Consider the following 19,988-nt stretch of genomic DNA (forward strand, 5'->3'; position numbering starts at 1 on the left):
CCCATCCATGGTTTCTTCTCCTGCTCTCTGGTGCTTTGGAAAAAAATAAGTTGACCCCGTTCTTTGCGGCAGCCTCTCAGTTATTGGAACACTGCCATCATGTCACCCCTAAGTGAGCCCATATTCTCTCTCCTGTTGGACTCCATCCATGATTTTGTGGTCCAGAGACAGGCACAGATGAACCTGGGGACTTTGTGCCGTCTTCCCTGGAGCAATGTCTCCGTACCCATAAAGTAAATCAAACCTGCCATTTGCCCGGTGCTAGTCAACAAAGCTTCAGTTAACTTTATTCCACATTTTTATAAAAAAAAAAGAAAAGTACAACAGAACGAGGATCTGAAAACCAAGGAACATTGTTTCCATCCATTCCACACATATATTTGCTAAATCAGAGACATAATCAGCTATTTAAACATGACCTGCCAAGTTTCAGAAGGACAGTCCCCCCTGAGGCGGCCTATGTAGGAAAGGTCGATATACCCAATTCTCAAAATGGCAGAACTCAAACCGATCTTGAACTGCTTTTCACCTTTTTATCATGTGGTGCATTTTCTTCCGTTGGCAGGATTAACTTCAAACTAAGACTGAACTGCATACATTTTATTTAAGATGACTGAGAAGAGTTTGCTAAGATCTACCAAGCACTCACTCCTTGGTCGGATTCCGTCAATGCTAAACATCTCACCCCTGGCTAAGACCCTGCTTATTTGCAATGGGCAATAGTTCTTCTGCACGGCAGATGTTAAAAATGGCGGGCGGTACCAACCGATATCGGGGGAAAATATTTGTGGATAGGTTTAATATGCTTATTAGCCTGACATGCCTCTTAAGAATGGAGGATTGGGTTCCTCCTTTAACACCATGGTGGACATACTGGTAGACCAAGTTCTCTCAGAATGGAGAAGAAACACTAGAATTGGCTTGCGAAAGGAGAAACACCTACGCCGTCTTTAAAAACATACCGAAGGAAAACACCTGTGGTTTGGCCTCTCTCCTTCATCACCTCTTTTCCATCAATTCTGGGTATCTTTTAAATGCTGGCATGCCCCAGGAAGGATCTGAGGGGAGTATTCTACAAGCGCAGCGCTCTCTTATAAGCATGCAACCCAACTCACAAAAAAGGTAAGGCACTATACAACAAGCAGTGAAGTGGGCCAAAGGTTATCTTGCCAAAATCCACGGGCAGATGAGAAGACTGGACTTCAGGTGAGGGTCGTCCACAAGAACAGAGATCCAATACGAGGGATAGGAACCAATGCCTGCTGCTTTCGCCGGAAGGGTCACACCCTACGGCCTTCAACTCAAGAAGTGGGTCTAAGCCCGTTATACATACCTCTTTCTAAATGCTAAGATAAAAAGGGGGTTCCTGCAGAATTTTACTCTGCTAGTTGTTGATGTCAGGATTCCAGCTATTGCTCTAATTAAATCATGATTCTCAAGCCAAACTTCAAAGAACTTCAAAGGATTCATTAAAGGCGACATACTGCCGCTGCCCTGTATGAAGCCAACTCTGGTGTACGTCATTCACAGTCCCCTGTGACCCTGTTTCCCCCCTCCTCCCTGGGCGTGTCATAAATCAGATTCTCCAATTGAGCACCCTCACAGGCTGGGTGTCATTGTTCATGTTCTCCAATTAAATATATTCACGGGCAAAAACTCTGGTATTTTAGTTACAATCTTTTAAAGAGAAGAGTTGGAATGTACTTTCGCTTTCAACTGCTCTTCCAGATTTCCTTCCTCCCCTGACTCTACGCGGGTTCTCATCTCTCATCTCCGTTTCAAAGCCATTGAGCCATCCGAGGATATTTCCACTGTTGTGTGGCCAGAATGACATCACGGACATCACGCTGTTCCCTTCCCACTGAAGTGGTACCTATTTATCTACTCGCATTTGCATGCTTTCAAACTGCTAGGTTGGCAGGAGCTGGAGCGAGTACAGGAACTAACTCCATCATGTGGCGCTTGGGTCTCAAACCTGGGCTGACAACTTTCCAGCCCGCTAGCCCAGCATCTTTGACCGCTGAACCACGATCCTACCTGCAAATGCTCCACCTACACTCAGAGAACTTCACTCAAGTCAAGAATTTCTCTGAGAGGTCAACTACAGACCCAGGGATGTCCACTCCAAGCCCTCCTTAATCCATATACCTCGTTGTGCAAATGCAGCTCTGGTGAACTTGTAACTCAACCTCAGACACACAAGCATGTTAAGCGCCAACATTTGTGCGACACCTTCATCACACGGGTATCCTGTTGCCGCCCTCTATAGATGCCAAACTAAGGGGGTAGAAGCATGCGATGCCATTACTAGAACAAAAAGAACTCATCCCTATTAGAGTTAGGACAACTCTTACAAGAAGTTCATTTTTTATATAAAAAAAATCAGGATACACATACATAACTCAAGAGTTGTACCAAATCTTCTGGTTACAAGGCAGCTGTGCCTCTCTGTCTCTTTTACTTTAAGCATAGTTTAAGACCAATTACCATTAGGAAAAAAGTGGAATTTCATTCTGAATCCTATGCAGAGTTAAATGCCCACCTGCCTTTCGTAGGTACTTCCTTAATTACAACATTTTTCAACCTCTTTTTAAGAGCTTTCCCTTCTTATAATGTATCTCAACCTTGGCAACTCTTAAAGACACCTGGACTTCAACTCCCAGATTTCCCCAGTCAGCCATGGATCACTAAATGAATGTAAGTCAAGGACTACCTGTACCCTGGGGATCTAAGGCAGCTTCTTCAAAAACAAATAGACTGGCTCGAGGAACGTCTTCATGGATGACCTTCCAGACTAAGTTCTGCTGAGCTTCAGAAGAGACTTCCTTTCCAATGACCGGTTTCCTGAGTCCCTAGCACCACTTCCAGTGCCCAGAGGGGTGGGGAAACTTTTTGAAAAACCTGCCGGCTTATTTGATGACGACCCGGTAGAGAAAGAGACAACGGAGAGTTGGCCGACTTTGAGAGGTTTCAACCCGCCCCCCTCTCCTTTTCCTTTAAAACCCATTCTTGACCTCCCCAAATAGCGGAGGACTTCCCTTAGATTGAGAACAAAAACAGCCGTTTGACCCAGACGGTAGCTTAGAGTTCGTAGGGTTGCTCCCTATTTAGCGCTGAACTGATACTGAACCTGAAATGGAATGATCCGGTGAGGTGAGGAAATCTGAAGCCTCACTCTGGCGAGCTTTGGGTTCTCTCGTGGGAAAAATCAGAAGCTGTGTGAGATAATCACCCACCCCTAACACAGCTCACAGGCCTCGTCGGGGTGAAAAGAAGAAAGGAGATGGTAATTTCTGGTTTCGGAGACTGGGTTTGGCTAGCTATTCCCAGCACGTCCCGTGATGGACAACAGCGTCTCACGATGGACAACGGTATCTCATGATTGACAATGGTATCTCATGATTGACAACGGTGTCTCATGATTGACAATGGCAGCTCCAGGAACAGTCTTTTCGAAAGTGGAGGGGGGAAAAAAAAGAGAAAACCCCACAGACTCCCCAATGAAGAGACCTGGTGAAAAATGTAAAAAACAACTGCAGTTCTTCTAGAATCGCGCAACCGCCGTGGAGATGCTTATTTGAACTTCTTCGGCAGGACTGTCCCCTTTTTCCCCCACTCGGTGTTTGGTTTGTTCTGTGCAACGGAAGCCAGGCGTGGCAAATGTTCCCCGTTCCAGAGAGAGAGAGAGAGAGAGAGAGAGACGTTGGAGGCTATCAAAGGTACAAAACTCTTGCTTGCTACAAGCAAAGTGTTTGTTTGGATACTTTTGTTATAAAGTCCGCCAGGCCCGGGTTGTGGCTTGCCCCCCACCCCGTCTCACCTCCTCCTCCTCCCCCCCCAATAAATACAGCAGACGCGCCTCGTGTGGGTTTCAGCATGATTGGGCAGGCTCAGACGGAAAATTCGGGCGCTCCTTTCTTGGCCCTCCTCAGTAGCAGCCTCCGGATTCGAAATCCAGCGAAAGGATTTATCCACAGCAGAGACGGTTGTCCCCCAAAGACCGACTTCATCCCTTCCCAGCACAGCCGCCGTTCCCAGGTGGGCTTCTCGCTCTTCAGCCTTTCGATCTCCTGCAAGTTAATGGGAGGGAGGGAGGCTTGGGTGAAACCCCGCAAACTTGGGGTGAGGTGGTGGTGGGGTGAGCAGAGATTCAAGAGAGGTCTCCGCTGGAGGGGGGAGAGGTTTGTGAGAACAGCAGGGGCCCAATTTGCAACGGGGAGTGGGGGAGGGGGTGACATTGGAGGGTGGGGAAGGGAATGGCTTACCGTTTCATCGTTGCATATCGAATGCATCTGGGTGCCGAACATGACGGCGGTGAACGTCAGAAACAGAAACCCTTCAAGGCACAAGAAGATCAGCAGAATGACCGTCACAGGTGGGGAGAAGTTACTGCATTCTGGGAAGGAGAGAAGGGAGGGAGGGAGGGGAGGGAGGGAGGGAAAAGGGAGAGAGAGAAGTGGAAGGGGAGAGGGGGAGGAAGGAAATAAGGGTCAAATAGAAGGGAAGGAAGGAAGGAAGGAAGGAGGGAGGGAGGGAGGGAGGGAGGGAGGGAGGAAGGAAGGAAGGAAGGAAGGAAGGAAGGAAGGAAGGAAGGAAGGAAGGAAGGAAGGAAGATGGATGGACAGACATTGAGAGTGATGGAAGGGAGAGAGGGGGGTAAGGATGGGAGAGAAGGGAGGGAGAGAGAAAGGGGGAGGGAGGGAGGAAGGAAGGGGGAGAAGGGGAGAGAGGGAGGAAGGAAATAAGGAAGGGTCAAATAGAAGGGAAGGAAGAAGGAAGGAAGGAAGGAAGGAAGGAAGGAAGGAAGGAAGGAAGGAAGGAAGGAAGGAAGGAAGGAAGGAAGGAAGATGGATGGACAGGCATTGGAGAGTGATGGATAGATTTTTTAGGAGAGAAGGGAGGGAAGAAACAAGGGTCAAATAGAAGGGAAGGAAGGATGAGAGAGAGAAAGAAGGAAGGGAGACAGGAAAGGGAAGAGAGAGGGAGGAAGGAAGAAAGAAAGGAAGGAATGGAGGAAAAGAAAATTAAGTTTGAATCCAAAACAATCACATTCACAAGGTCTTTTTAGAACAATTAGCCAGCCAGAATAAAGAGGGACTATGAGGTAGAATTCAAAACTGCCTTGCAAATGGTTCCAAGCGAATATAAAAGACTGTATTTATAGAAGGCACAAAAACGTTGTACAATATACTGGAGAGTGGAAATATATTACATATATTGGCCAGACAGTTTAGGAGGTTCTTATTGTTCTGGGAAGGTGACATTCCTATTTTAGGGCTTCAAAAACTTCCTTCAACTTCAGGGTGACTCCTGAAAACTCCACGGATACATCGATAAATCAGAAGGCATTTGTTTGGCCCCTTTCAGCTATCAACGATTGTTAAAAGCCAATAGCTTTTGCAACCAGCCTATTTCTTGTCTTGTATTAATGTTGGCAACAGTAAAAAAACAAACAAACACAACCTGTGTCTCCTCCGAGGAAGCAATTTTGACTTCCTAATCAAGCCTTTCTCCACCTTGGCAACTTGGGACTTCAACTCCCAGGATTCTCCAGCCAGGGGGATTCTGGGAATTGAAGTCCACTCATTTTAAAGCAAAATGTAACACAGATACATTGCGTTTTCTCCATGCGTCTGTCTCTCGCAGCACGGATCTAAGCATCGCCCAACGCTGTGCTCCCATGCATAATTCAAAAAGGCAATTACTTTGAAAACAAAACTTCCCCCAAACACATCGGTCGGCCGGAAGATGTCACTCGAGCACTCAGCAAAATGCTCTGCTGGAAACGCACCCAGGAAGCAAAACGATGGGGATTTCTCCCCAGGCTCCATTGTTTTGAGCACTCAACAGCCCATTTTCCATTTTCAGGCTTCTCAACCGTTGGGTATCTAGACTTTCAAAAGGTGGATCTTCTCCCGGAACGTCTAACTACCTTAAAATTTCTTGTCTTAAGATCCGTCGGTGGCGCAGTGGTTAAGAGTGCAGTACTGCAGGCCACTTCTGCTGATAATTGGCTGCCTGCAATTTGGCAGTTCAAATCCCACCAGGCTCAAGGTCGACTCGGCATTTCTCTCCTTCCGAGGTGGGTAAAATGAGGACCCAGATTGTTGGGGGCGATACGCTGACTCTGTAAACCGCTTAGAGAGGGCTGTATAAAGCACTGTGAAGTGATATTCCTTCCTTCCTTCCTCCTCCCTCCCTCCCTTCCTTCCTTCCTTCCTTCCTTCCTTCCTCCTCCCTCCCTCCCTTCCTTCCTTCCTTCTCCTCCGTCCCTCCCTTCCTTCCTTCCTTCCTTCCTTCCTTCCTTCCTTCCCCCAGTAGTTAGAATCCAGTATAGCAGGATAATTCTGCCCACTGCCAAGAGTTCGATCCTGACTGGCTCAAGGTTGACTCAGCCTTCCATCCTTCCGAGGTGGGTAAAATGAGGACCCAGATTGTTGGGGAAAAGAGGCTGACACTGTAAACCGCTTAGAGAGAGCTGTAAACACCATGAAGTGGTATATAAGTCTATTGCTATTTTACAAAACTACTCCAGCTCTAAAGATAAGCTTGAAAAAGATAATGCTTCTTCTGAAAAACCTTGTCCAGCAGAGTGAGAAAATCCTTTATTTAATCACCTTAGACCTCAAATTGTACTTATTTGTTTCGGAATTATTTCTCTTCGAAAGGCACGATTTGGCTTGGGTACAGCTTTAATCAGCCTGGTGAAGTTTCCCCTGAATTTTTATTGATGGCTGCCACCACTGGCTTCTGTAAATGGCCACTTAAAACCCTTCCACAGTTTCAGATTTGTGCACTGGTTCCTTTACGGTCTGATGGCACCTGAACGGTTCTGCTACTAGACCAGGGGTCTTCAAACTTGACAGCTTCAAGACTTGTGGACTTCGACTCCCAGAATTCCTCTTCCAGTCATGTTAGCTCAGGAATTCTGGGAGCTGAAGTCCACAAGTCTTGAAGCTGTCAAGTTTGGAGGCCCTTGTAACTAGACCAAGCGATTTTAGGCGTGCTTAAAATAAATCACTCCAAGGCCACGGGCTGGCTTACCAATCCACTGATCTCGGACACAGGAAAAGAACTGGAATCCACAGAGGATGAGGGCATGAGCTGAAATTAGAGCTATGTACATCTGGAAAAAAAGGGAAGATGCAGAAATCAATCTTCGGAAGGCACAGCTTCCAACACAATCGCGCGTCCCCTTCCTTTATTTCTCATCTATCTTTGTCTATTTCAGGGGTGTCAAACTCGATTTCATTGAGGGCCGCATCAGGGTTGTGCTGGACCAGGGGGAGGGGGAGAGGGGGGCATGGCTGAGGTGGGTGTGGGCATGTCCAGGTTGACGTCACTCGTTCAGCTCCGTTTTCGGCCACAATGGCTTCCTGCAGCCCTCTTGCCAGCAAAAACGCCCAGGTAGGCTGTGCACAGCCTTCACAAGCTCCGTTTTCGCTGGCAGTGGCACCACAGGCCAGTTCTACACTTTTTCCAGAGTGGCCCCATGAGCCAGATTGAGGCATCCCTCCAGCCGGATCTGGCCCAGGGGGGCCTCGACTTTGACACCCCCGATTTATTTTCTCCATTTTGGAAGTTGCCTGATTCCACAACAATTTGAGGCAGCTTACAATAAACAATTAAATGCAAACGATGCCTATTAAAAAAATTAAAATTAAAATAAAAGGAACAGAGTTAATCGGAAGGTGCCCCCCCCACACCCCAAAAAAGTTCAAACAGCAAAATGAAAAAAGCTCAGCCCCCATTTCCAAGCCAAGGAAGGTCTGAGAAAAAGCCCGAAGGGCACAGAGATAGAAGAGATGATATTTCACAAGGCAGATATTTCACCCTCACCAAGGTAGTGATGTTGGCATCAGAACGCCACCAGTATTCTGACTTGCAAATTTAAACGTTCCGCTAACGCTCATCCCTCTTCCCCGATTTGCGATAAATGAAATCCCAACGCCTACTCACAGTAAAAAGCACGAAAAACCTCTGGTTCCTTTCCCCTACGCAGTTGTTAACCCACGGACAGTGATGGTCCATCTTCCGAATGCATCGTTTGCAAATACTGATGGGAATTTAAAAGGAAAAACGAGTGAGAAAGAAGGGGGAAAAAAAAAGGTTATGTGCATTTTGGAGCTCCTTTGAAAGAAGACCAGCCTGATGGGACCTCAGGGTAGCAACGGGGAAAGGATTTTACACCTCGGTTCTAACCGGAGGGAGCTAGGTATGTTATATGCCGGTTTCAGAGCAAATCAAGGACAGAGCGACGGATACCTGCAGTGATGGGCACGTTCTGGCTTCACACTGCAACATTTGGGGCACTTGTAGATGACCTCCCCTGGTTTCAACTGCAAACTCTCCATGTATTCTTTTGTCGCATTTCCTTTGGGGACAGCACCCTAAAAAGCAAGACAGACACAACTCAGTGACTCAGGAGGCGGCTGATCTTTTACACTGTACTCCTCGATGATCTCACGTTCTCCAAACAGGCTGCCCTTCAGTTCCCAGAATCCCCCAGGCTGCGTTGGGAGAATGGAAGAACTCACCACGGCCAACTGGCTACACAGCCAACTCACCACTAGCCAATTCGCCATGGCCAACTCGCTGTGGCCAGGTCATCAGGGCCAACTCACCACGGGACAACTTCACCTTGGCCAACCCGCCACAGGTTGGCCATTCAACTAGTGTATTTAATTATTGAAAATAATTTAAAAATTATTGTAATCTTTGTCCTTCAGGTTTCATATTGTCCCTCCTTTCACATCCTTTCTGTAATGATTCCATTCCGCCTGTCAATTCATAAAATATTTCTACGGTCTTTTTGGAGTTGCTAACAGAAAGGGAGGGGGGAGCGGTGTGGCAGCTTGCAAAACCAAAACTGCATTCCATAAATGTTTTCAGAGATAGTAACTAGGTGACCAAAGTTTCTGCCATGCAAAATTCTAACTGCAGAGCATGATTGATGACTCTTGGTTATGGATGTGTCCCATTGGAGAATATGAATGATATACCCAGAGGATGGGGGGAAAACCAGGGTCAAAGGTGACAATGAATGATGTGTCATAGAGTCGGCTACATCCAGGCAGTGCCGGCATGTTAACTCCCAATAAATCCTTTTTTTAAGTTTTGGAGGTTTGGCTCCAGACTCATGATTTAAATGGGGGTAACTGCTGGAGCCCTGACACCACCATTTCTTCAATATTCTGTAATTTTGTTCCGAGGTGAGTTATTCTGCAGTGAGTTGGCCATGGCAAATTGTTCTAGACTCATGGGATTATAAAGAAGCAGGAATCCACAGGGTCAAGAAAGAGTTCTCCGCGTGGCATCCAAAACCGTTGGGTCTCCACACTCACTGGATCCGTCAGCATGGTTCTTAGGTGAGAAGACAACGCAAGCACAGCCAAGCCGTTGAAAAGGACTCCGTTGACCAGGGAGTACCAGAAGTCTTTGGAAGGCAGCAGCATGACAAAGGTGACCACGAAGTCGGCGTAGACCACCAGAAGCCAGGTCATCACTGCGCAGACCATCCCGCAGCTGTCGCGGATGAACCAGAGGCGATCTCCCGCGTCACACGCGGACGATGAATCGTAGCAGTCGTTCTCAGCCAGAAGTGGATGGTGTTCAACTTCACGCAACCTGTGCCCGGATGACTGCATGGTTTTCCGGACTGGCCCTGTGGGGAAATAACTGGTGGGTAGCCACGCAGCCGGGATCCTAGATGGCCCATCCTCTGTCAAGGGAGAGCGAACAGCCCCATCCTGTTCTAATTTAAACGAGGCAAGCCAAACGCAGTAGAAAGGACCCCAGAATCTATGTATTGATCTCAACACACTCAGAAGACCAAATGTTTAAGATCCTAAGGGTCAATCAGGGTTTTTTTTCCCCCACATTATGTTGGCTGCTTGTAAGAACTTCTAGAAGTCCTCAAGTCAGCTGTTGAAATGGAAATAAAATTAAAACAGGGATTGGCGTTCAGAGTTGAAAGGAGGAGTCTGAAATGAGTTCTGAGCCTGCCTGTTTTCTCGCAAGATGTTTCCTTATCCAATTAACATCAGTGGGTCGGAGGGAACAAGATTTGCAGAGGAGGAGGAGGAGGAAGAGATGGAGATTGTGGTGTCTTTGGTGCTCTCTGAGCTTGGTTGTTTTCTTGCAGACGTTTCATTACCCAATTCAATAACATCATCAGTGCTAGAAGGGAGTGAGGTTTGGAGGAGGAGGAGGAGGAAGAGATGATTGTGGCACTCTTGGTGCCTGACTGTTTTCTGGCAGATGTTTCATTACTCAAAATAGGCAACGACATCACTGAACAACTGAGTTCAGAGAGTACCAAGGACCCCGTAACATTAAAGTCTTCCCCTCTTCCCCACTGCTTTTGTTTCTGGCTGTTCTTTTGGAGTGGCTTCTCAAGTGTAAAATCTTGGCGGAGGAAGAGGAGACTCATGAAATCCACCTCCTTCTCGACAGACCAATCGTGGGGCTCCCATTGTTTAATGCTGTTTTTGCAGAGGTTTGAATACCTTTAGCTGTACTAAATGAGGTGGCCCCGTCAATGAGTTACTTTCACGCAGGAATCACACCCTAGGATTTATTAATTAATTAATTCATTTGAAAATTCGGCCTCCGGGGAATAGAAAAGTCCTGCTCTGGGGATCCATCTCTTGGTCCTCGTTTGCCCTGGCCCACCCTTCTCTTTCCCGTCTGCAGGATGGAAGTCTCTCTGGGGAACATTTGCTAAACCCCATTTGGTGTCTTTGAGTGAAGTTCTAAGAAGCTTCATGGACTCACAAATGGCCTCGTTAAACCATGGCTTGCTTGGGAAGGGGTGGCGTTCTCAGGGAGCACCCCCACAGAAAATCAAAGCAGGAGGAAAACAGCTGCAGCGTTAAGTCTCCCGAATGCCGGGAACGGCGAGAAACCCTAGATATCCTTTTCATCCTAAAACCCCTATTGATTCAGGGCTGTTACGGTCGATGGTGAAGAGCGGGGCTGAAAGCCTGCTATTGATTTGCTGATATCTGAGCAGATGCTCCTCGGTCCCCCCACGAACGGCAGCGTCCTTTCCCTGACAACACAGCACACGTGAATGCCGGTTTTAGGGGCGCGTTCGGCTAATGTGTAATTATCCTTGATTTATCACAAGTCAAGGCGGGAAGCTGGGCCCCGCCAGCTGAATGAAACAAGGACAGAAGGGGGTTAGGATTGATTCTACCTCCTCCTCCTCCTCCTCCTCACTGTGAATAGGTGCAGCCTTAGCTTGAAGAAAGCAATCGCCCCTCAATTATTATTATTTTTTTCTTCTTTTCAAGATACTCAGCCACTGCCTGGGCAAGTTCCTGCACTTTCCTGGTGGGGTTTTTCAAAAGCTGTTTGCCACCGTCTCCTTCCTAGGGCTGAGAGAGGAGGACTGGCCCAAGCTGACCCAGGAGATTTGGCACCTAAGGCAGAACTAGAACTCCCAGTGTTCTTCTGCTTTCTAGCCTGGGGTCTTCACCGCTACCCTGATCTGGCTCCGGCCTGTAGCCAATTCTCCTTTCACTGATTGTGAAAGGAGAAGGAAGTGAAGTGAAGGAAATCAGGATCCATTCAGAACCACCTCGAGGCTGACTACGATCCTTAGGAATCCAGCTGACAAACGGCATTCTGCAGCAGTGCAAGATTTTAATCCTGCCTTTGGAACACAATCAAGTCATCCACACAACATCCTAAGCATGACTTGATGATTACTGTTAACAAAACAACAACCCGGATGAGGGAAAAAAAAAAAAAAAACCTTCATTTTTGGCACAGGGTTCAGATCTTAATCCACGGAGCGGCAATTCTGCAGCAAAAAAAAAAAAAAGCTGGTTTTGCTTTTCCCTCCCCCAAAAAAGATGCTGTGTAAGATAAAAGACTTGCTGTAGGGAGGGGTGGCGGGGGAGGGAAGACAGCATAAAGGAGGTTGACTTGTTGAAAACCCCAAATACGTAATCCAAACGTGACTGGGGGAGTGGGGCATCGCTCCGACCTAAGCTGAGGCACGGAAGCCTTCGCATAAAAAGGATCTCTTTCAAACCACAAATATTTGAGGCAAGGGCTTGACTGTTTTGCAGCTTTTATAAAATTGCCTATATTCATTTTCTCCAACCTGGTGCCCTTCAAGCATACTGCATTGCAGTTTATGTACCTATCTTAGCCAGCCTCCTCTTAGCCAAGACCAAAGAGAGTTTTTGATCTTGGAGAAGGATGGCCGATGAAACGCTTTTAACTTGGGGCTTTTCAAGTCTGGTTTTCCCAGCCACAAGAATATCAAATAAACAGGTTCTGCATTCGCTGCAGAAAGGCAATAACTACCCACAGGAACTGATGAGAGGGCAGTCCACAGCAGGAGGCCACAACAACTTAGAAGACAAACTGTACCAAAAGCTCAGAGAAATGTCCGTCAAATACTCCTCCTATGAATAATGTGAACGCTTGATGAAAATATATCTCACAAAAGGAGCTGCAATATAGATAGATAGATAGATAGATAGATAGATAGATATATAGATAGATAGATAGATAGATAGATAGATAGATAGATAGATAGAGATAGATAGATAGATAGATAGATAGATAGATAGATAGATAGATAGATAGATAGATATAGTTGTGCTTTTAAAGTTATAGCAATGTTTCGGCAATACAGAAGCCTGAGATGGCAGATGAGATTCTGCCGAAACTTTGCTATAACTTTAAAAGCACAACTATAATGACGTGGGAAAATACCCGAACAAAGCTGAATACCATACATGTAAGTACCTGCGAAAACTTAAGAAAACATACACACACACAAACACACACACATATATATTAAAAAACAGTCTAGTCATGTGTGCATGGCAACTGGCCACGAAGCTCTAGTGGTGCTTTCAGTTTGAAACGTTATCCATCAACCTCACTTCCCTAAATTGTCTATCTGGATGGTGGAAAAGACCCCCCTCCGTGGCTTTCTAACGGAACGTCGAGGTCAGTTGACGAACTTCACGGGTTTTCCTTTGCTGTTTTGCCTCTGCCTATCCGAAGAAAGCTTCATGAACGGGAAGCTGGCTAAGAGACGTGGAGGCCCGTGGGTGCAGGTGTTTCTATGGGCCAGGGGGGGGAAAATAAAATAAAATCTACATACCTGTTAGGGACAACGGTTACTGGGACATCCTGCTGTTCCTTTGGGCTTCCGACGATGCAAGCGATGTGGTCATATCTGGTGTAACCTGCCCGAGCATAAATAGAAGCGTGTGTTGGTCCCAATCAGAACAGCTTGCGAGAAAAGCCAATGGCGGTGGGGGCATCACCTGGAAAGGACAAAACATCTGCTGAATGTGGTAGCAGGTGCTCCCTGGAGAAGCACTTTTGACCTCTGGCTCACTTCTCAAGTTCAAGCACCTCCCTTTCTCTGGACTGAATCCTGAAATCTCTAAGGGAAAAGGAGAGAGAGAGAGAGAGAGAGAGAGAGAGAGAGAGAGGGAGGCGCTTTTGATTCTTCAGAAGAGGAGAGGTTGTGGTTAATGGGCAGTGTTATCCGCCACCAGCTGTTTCGGGAAGTGTCAAATTCAAGCCATCTGCCCTGCTCCTTTGCTGTCCAGCTGTCTGCAGGCTATTGCCATATTTCCAGGAGGTTATGACCCATCTGGAAGGCAGAATGCACGTTGTCCGGGGGGCTGCTTGAAACTTGCAACTGATGCATTGCAAACCAAGGTAACCAGGATGAACCATTTGGAACCATTTTTTCTCAGGACTTTAAAAAACTTCTATATTGGGTATTATTCACCCAGCTGAAGTCGATCTTTAAAGGCTTGGGACGTGGGTCCCTAAAGGTCGTTTCTGCTATATAGTATGAAATACATTCTTCTCAGGGTAATTAAGGTAAGACATTTCTTTCCATCTGTGGTCACTTTTCCACCCCACTCCCAGAAGTTACTTTGTCAGTCACTGCTGCTGTTCAGTTTTAGGTGCTCTGCTATTATTTCATTTCCCATGCTTCCAACGAAACTGCAAATTAATTTTCCTTCTAAGTTATTTTAGCCTTTCTATTTCTACCATTTTATTATCCTTCTTTTGCTACCTTTAGAGAATAACTGTGGGTTCTGGTCTACTGATGTTCGCTATTAATCTTTTGATTTATTTTTCTCTTACTTTAAACGGAAAACGTAGAGCAACTTAAAAAGCAGGGGAACACAGTAGCCTACATAGACAAACTACTAAGGTCTACAGGAAAAAAAAAGGAGGACGCCAGCAAATCCGAGAAAAATGGCCATTTAATTAAAAATTGCAAAATAACAGTGAGCAAAAAGACAAAACACTTCTCCAAGTAACTCTGTTGACCTCACTCTCAACAGCCCAGAATGCAAACAACTCAACGGCACACTGATAATGTCAACAAGAGTGAATAATTCAAAAGTACAGAATGTGAAGCAAGTTTGGGCATCTCGTGAATGAGCTAATCCACGTTAAGAACAGGAACTTTCCCAGAATCGAGCCAAGCCTTCAGATAATTCAACCAAGGAAAGGACAAGGGGAAATCAAAGGCTGTCAACGTAAAATACATTTCATACGGAAATAAGAATATAAAAATCCACTGATTCCAGGGCACCAGGGACAAAGCATCCGCCCCAACGATGCAAAATTGTCATCCACAGTCAGATACCGTTCCAGATTTTTGGGGGGGTGGGATGGGGGGGGGGGTAAATTGATGCTCCTTTGAGTTGACATACCCTGTCTTGGAGGAAGCCAATCTAGTCAGCCTTTTACTGTCCAGGAAAAGCAGCAGCTGCAGGAGGCTCAGCCGGCTTCTAAGCGCCCAATTAAAACCTCTTCTTGATTATTTATTCCAAGTATTGCAGCTTTCAAGGTCACAGTTGCTCTGCTCCCGCTAACGGTGACCAGCCTGTAACTGAATATTCCCAGCCATCCTAAAGTTACGTATTTTTTTTTTCCCCCCAGGGCTGCCTCACCACAAGAGGTACCAGCTGTGATGGAAGCAAAGCTACCCTCCGCCTTAAAGCTGGCTTCTGCTTCTTCTTTTTGGAGTTTCCGAGTTGTGACATACCTACAATTGGGTTCCTTCCTCCTGGCAAGTTCGGAGGATGTTCTAAGCGGGAGGATGGAAGAGGGTGGTAAGATCTGCAGGCCACGGACGGCCTGCCCCAGCCTCGTCGTGGGCCATGGCGGGGTGGTGGTGGTTACACCCTGATAGTTGGGCTCCTGCTCGTGACACCTGGGACCTGCCCCAGATCCACAGGCGTTCTCACCAGCAGGGCCTCTGATGTCACAGAGATCTCCCTAGGTGAGCAGAGCAGGCAAGGTAACTGCTCTGTTGAAGGAGGGAGGGCCACCGGGAAGGCCAGAATCACATCAACAACACGGCGGGAGACATTCGTGTGAATCCGAACCCAAACCTTTGAAGCCGCTGACCAACGTCACAATTCACACACGTGGGAAGATCAAGCAAGTATGTATGTTCTGAGCCAGGCTTCGTAAACTGTACTTACTCACAAACTTGTTTTAAAAGCAAAACCTATTTTATTGCAATGCTGGGAATTGTTTTCATTCCCAGCCAGAATTCATCTTAAACAATGCCCCAAGATAAGCACATGCCTTTCAGCTCTGTGAAGTGCTGCCCAAAACAGAAGTATCAAATCAACTAGAAAAGAAACCAACCGAAGTACCAGAAAAAAAATGACCAGAGTACACAGAGCTTCAAGGAGGACTCAGAATCCGTTGAACTGCTTTGCTTCCTGCAAAGATGTCGTCATCTTGGCCTGACTTTTATCCCTTATGGGTCAATCACCTCTGAGCCTTACTCCTGAGTCGCCCTTTTGTCTTAGCTGCTCTCGCCTTCTAGCAGCTCTGTGCAGATGCGCACTGGGAACAGGCTCCCCTGGTTCCTCTGCCTTGCTGCTGCCAGACTCCAAAAGCTCCGAAGGCAGCACCCCACTCCCAGATGGTCTTGGCCCCATCCCTGCATCGGATGCAGGACCCTTGTCCGAGTCCTCTCCAGACTCCCTGACTGGTCCTCGTTCTTCCCCACTGATTCCGCTACCATCTGCCCAGGCTGCCGGTGAACCACAACAGTGTATATTTTGCAGAGCATTATAATAGCCCAGGATTGTTCTTCTTTCTGCAGGAACACACTTATGCAGAAAAATAACACATGTGTTGTGTGTGTGTTCAGTAACACATACGTGTTACCGTAGGAAGAAAAGCAGTCTTCCTGAGCTACTATAATAACACTCAGCAAAATACACACTTTTTTGATCTCTCATGTGTCACTGTGTTATGTTTAGAGGTTTTTAGGAAGAGACCGGACAATCACTTGTCTGAAATGGTCGAGGGTTTCCTGTTCAAGCAGGGGGTTGGACTAGAAGGCCTCCGAAGTCCCTTCCAACTCTTGTCATTCTGTTGAGTGTGGATTTTGGAGATTTAAGACAAACAGGAGTTTTCATCCTACCAGCAGTGAGACAAAATAAAAACCACACACCTGGGCAAACCATGGTATGTTTTATATTTTGCTGAGGACATCTGTAATATAAGTATGATTTTTTTTTTTAGTTACAACACTTGATTGTCCACGTTACTTTCCTCTCCTCATTCTTTTTAAGACCGAAGTGAGCATTTATCTGGTTTTTTTCTTTTTTAACCTTCCATTTAGCAGCCTTTAGTCTCTCCCCAGGGGCATCGGTTTTGATCTGCTCTCCAAGTTTTGCAATTCATCCTTCAGTTGCTGGATCCACTGGCCAAAATTGCAGATGCAGATGACCAGCTAGTGAAGTCAGCTGACGGGTGGGAGGATTAGCCATCACTTTCCTTCAATTATTTGACGCTTACCGAGACAGGATCTCCCCTAATGAGCCCCAGCGTCTTTTAGAGTCATCCAATTAGTGTCCAGTTCTGTAATAACTGTACTGTTGCATTGAAGAAAAAAAAAAAAAGGATAGAAGTAATTCAAGGTTTTGCCAGGCGATGAGAAAGCCCAGCCATTCTATTGTGTGCCACTTCCTGAATGCATTTGGGAGGCATGCTCTAATGCAGTAATAAACGCTCCTTTGCCTGCAAAATGTCTCAGTTTCCGTTCAGTTTTTTTGCTTCTTAAAAAAAAAGGAAGCTAAAAAAAAACCCCAAAACTAAAGCTAGCATATTTTCTCACACCCTAAAAAAGCATTCTGGTTAGAAAGGATAACAGTCTAGGACAGTGGTGGCTAACCTTTTGGGGCTCCCATGCCGATAACATCACCCTGAAGGCAATGCACCCCCCCCCATGTCTCCTGCACATGCAACCCCTCCTCCCACGTATGTGTCTTCTGCACGTGTGTCTCCTGCGTGCTGCCGTGCCCCTTCACATGCACGCCAGAGATCCGACAAATCAGCTGTCGGGTGTGCAGCGGGCGTGCACAGTAGACTTTTTCTGGGTGAGTGCTCGCCTGCTGGCAGTAATGGCTCTGCGTGCCACTTCCGGCACGTGTGCCACCACGAGTCTAGGAGTTACACTAACCGCCTGAACTATTCGAGGCAAATCGGTTTCACGTTGTTTTCCAGAAGTATCACTGGCTGAGAGCTTTGGATCGACTTTTATCTCAGATTTACAACTGGAAATGCAGGATTTGGGAGGAGCCGAAGCTGCCAAGGTTGAGAAACCCTGAGCAAAACGGGGAAAGCCCAGCCTTGAATGAAGCAGGGCAGATAAGCAATGATGAAAAAGTCTCGGGTTTGTCAGGGGGGTTGGACTAGATGACCACCAAGGTCCTTTCCCGCTTTGTTATTCTGCGTTTCCCTTGGGAGAGATGAGGATCTCCCTCACCCAGATGGAGATGGGCATCCCATGTCCCGAAACGCCAGCAACTCATCCCAGGAGGTCACCGTCCCCTAGAAGGGCCGTGGTTCCAAGGCCCATCATTCCCAGCCAGGATTCCAAAGAGGATGGGGCGAGGGACGGGAGATGGGAGTCCAACTTGCCCAGAGGGCACCCAGCTGGGGAAAAGCCCATCAGCTTTTTCCACTTCCAAAATCGGGATGGGCCTCAAGTCCCATAATCCCTTCCCCGTGGCTGGGGATTATGGGACTTGGCCTTCTAAAATAGGGATGGGCATCGAGTCCCATAATCCCTTTCCCGTGGCTGGGGATTATGGGACTTGGCCTTCCAAAATAGGGGTGGGCCTCGAGTCCCATCATCCTCCACGGCTGGGGATTATGGGAGGTGAGGTCCAGGGCTGGAGAGAGGAGGCGGCACCTGGCAAGGGATGTAAAAGGGGCGGGGCCGCTCAGAACGGGAAAAGAAAACAGCCGGGGTGGGGCGGGGCCAAATGGGGAGGGGCGGGGCCAAATGGGCGGAGCTTCGGTATGCCTCCGCCCTCTCGCCCCCTGACAGGCTCACCTCGCCCCGGTTCCGTCTGGGTTTTGCCTCGCACGATCCCGGCTGATAACGATGGCGGCGGTCCCGGCTGCGGCCCGGCCCATCCCGGATGGAGGGGCCCGGCCCCGCAGGCCTCGCAGGCCCCGCCGGCTGTGGACCCGTCGCCGCGAAGGCAGCGCCGACCAGTCCAACGAGCGAGCGAGCGAGCTCCAGAAGCAGCACGGCGTCTCGCGCATGCGCCCCGTCACGCACTTTTGGCCCGGCCCTCAGGGGGGCAGGGGGGACCGTCTGCGCATGCGTTCAGAGGACTGGGGTTTTTCTCTCCCCCCCCCCAAGGGGATAGAGGGAGGAGCGATAAAATTAGGGATTCGCGACGACTTCGGGGGGCGAGGGAGGAGACTTTCTCCGCTTCTCTCATTTTGCGAGTGGGCCGGAGCGGGTGGTTAGTGAGAATAAAACGCGCGTGGCCCCTCGGCCGGAGAGAAGGAACACGAGTGGCGTTTTTCTTCCTCTCCTGCTGAATGGCATTCCCGCTTGCTCCGCAAATGGCGGCCGTGAAATGACATCGGAAGTGACGCTTGCGTGAGCGCGCCTCCTCATGCCTCCAACTCTAGGGGTGTTCTACTTCGGCCTGGGCCGGCTCCGCGCTTGCGCAGAACGCATGTTGCCTCTCTTGCCCTTTTTTGCGGGGTTGCAGCAATTCATCAGTCCTGTAGCTGCATTGGGCACTGGGACTTTCCCCGCTCCCTTTTGCAATGCCTCTGGGCATGTGCAAAAAGCCTCGGGTTCTGTTCTTCCTCGCAGACCTTCCAATCTATCCATGCCACCCAGCCTCCCTGCTTGCGAATAATGCATTTTACACATGGTTCTTAGCAAACCCGGGACAACCTCGCAGGATAGTTGTGCACCGACCATGCTGAGGTGGGACAGCGCAATCAAAGAACCGCGTGCAATTCTTGTCGCAAGCTGCAAACTCGGTGGTTCCGGGGTTTTCCTTTAACTGCAATTCTGTGCTTTGCTGGTGATTGACAGTCAATACATGCAATTGCTATCCTTATTTACAGTTGTAACACCAATAATAATTTCATGCATGTTTGCTCAGCCTAAATAGAATTTTTTTATTGGCCAAGTGTAGACACTGGACACACAAGGGATTTGTCTCTGGGGCATAAGCTCCTCGGTGTATATACAAGCAACAAGCGGTAAATCATGATCATAGTCATGAAATACAGCATAAATCATAAGATACAACCCTTAGTCAAAGGATACTAAATAAGCAATCAATATAAATCGAGGATAAATACTAGGATAAGTCCGTCCGTTCCCGTTTTATTCTCCTTTCTATCGATTAAATATTGATATTCTATATCCTGGTTCTGGCTAACTCAGAATGCAAACCATTGAAGAAGAGTAAATCATCTTAAAACCTAAGAATCTGAAGTACTCTGGCTTTTCAAGACACACCTTGATCTGAAAGTGTTAGATGCAGATCTGAGATTATCTATCTATCTATCTATCTATCTATCTATCTATCTATCTATCTATCTATCTTTATATCTATCTATATATAGATCTACATCTAGATATATCTAGTCGATCTATATGTAGATATAGATTAGATATAGATATATAGAGA

General features: G+C 47.4%; 1 protein-coding gene and 1 long non-coding RNA gene across 14 annotated transcripts in view; both read right to left on the minus strand.

Moving 5' to 3' along the window:
- LOC148124858 (uncharacterized) overlaps positions 1–19,988 on the minus strand; it is a 254,455-nt gene that overhangs the window by 283 nt on the left and 234,184 nt on the right. The window lies entirely within an intron of this gene.
- On the minus strand, positions 260–18,602 carry ZDHHC7 (zDHHC palmitoyltransferase 7). Of its 12 annotated transcripts, XM_087940729.1 has the most exons (11): positions 18,374–18,602; positions 16,831–16,907; positions 13,299–13,420; positions 13,133–13,217; positions 9,345–9,664; positions 8,266–8,390; positions 7,960–8,056; positions 7,045–7,126; positions 4,266–4,396; positions 3,860–4,070; positions 2,351–3,633 (listed from the first exon to the last, which is right to left on the minus strand). In XM_087940729.1, exons 5-10 carry the CDS (start codon positions 9,645–9,647, stop codon positions 3,891–3,893), a joined length of 918 nt encoding a protein of 305 aa, XP_087796855.1. In that variant the 5' UTR covers positions 9,648–9,664; positions 13,133–13,217; positions 13,299–13,420; positions 16,831–16,907; positions 18,374–18,602; the 3' UTR covers positions 2,351–3,633; positions 3,860–3,890. The 12 variants fall into 12 exon arrangements, with proteins under 12 accessions (XP_087796852.1, XP_087796850.1, XP_087796851.1 ...); XM_087940726.1 differs by having other exon boundaries at positions 260–4,070; positions 13,299–13,411; XM_087940724.1 differs by having other exon boundaries at positions 260–4,070.

Source organism: Pseudonaja textilis, chromosome 11 (assembly GCF_049901715.1).
Source record: "Pseudonaja textilis isolate UNSWEBS1 chromosome 11, rPseTex1.2, whole genome shotgun sequence".
In the NCBI taxonomy this organism is placed as follows: Eukaryota; Metazoa; Chordata; class Lepidosauria; order Squamata; family Elapidae; genus Pseudonaja; species Pseudonaja textilis.

Coding starts and splice junctions, on each gene's coding strand:
- ZDHHC7 (XM_026713973.2), bottom strand. CDS start 9,647: ATGCAGTCATCCGGGCACAGGTTGCGTGAAGTTGAACACCATCCACTT. Junction 4,397..7,044: donor TGTCCGAGATCAGTGGATTG/GTAAGCCAGCCC, acceptor TCTCCTTCCCAG/AATGCAGTAACTTCTCCCCA. Junction 4,071..4,265: donor CGATATGCAACGATGAAACG/GTAAGCCATTCC, acceptor ATTAACTTGCAG/GAGATCGAAAGGCTGAAGAG.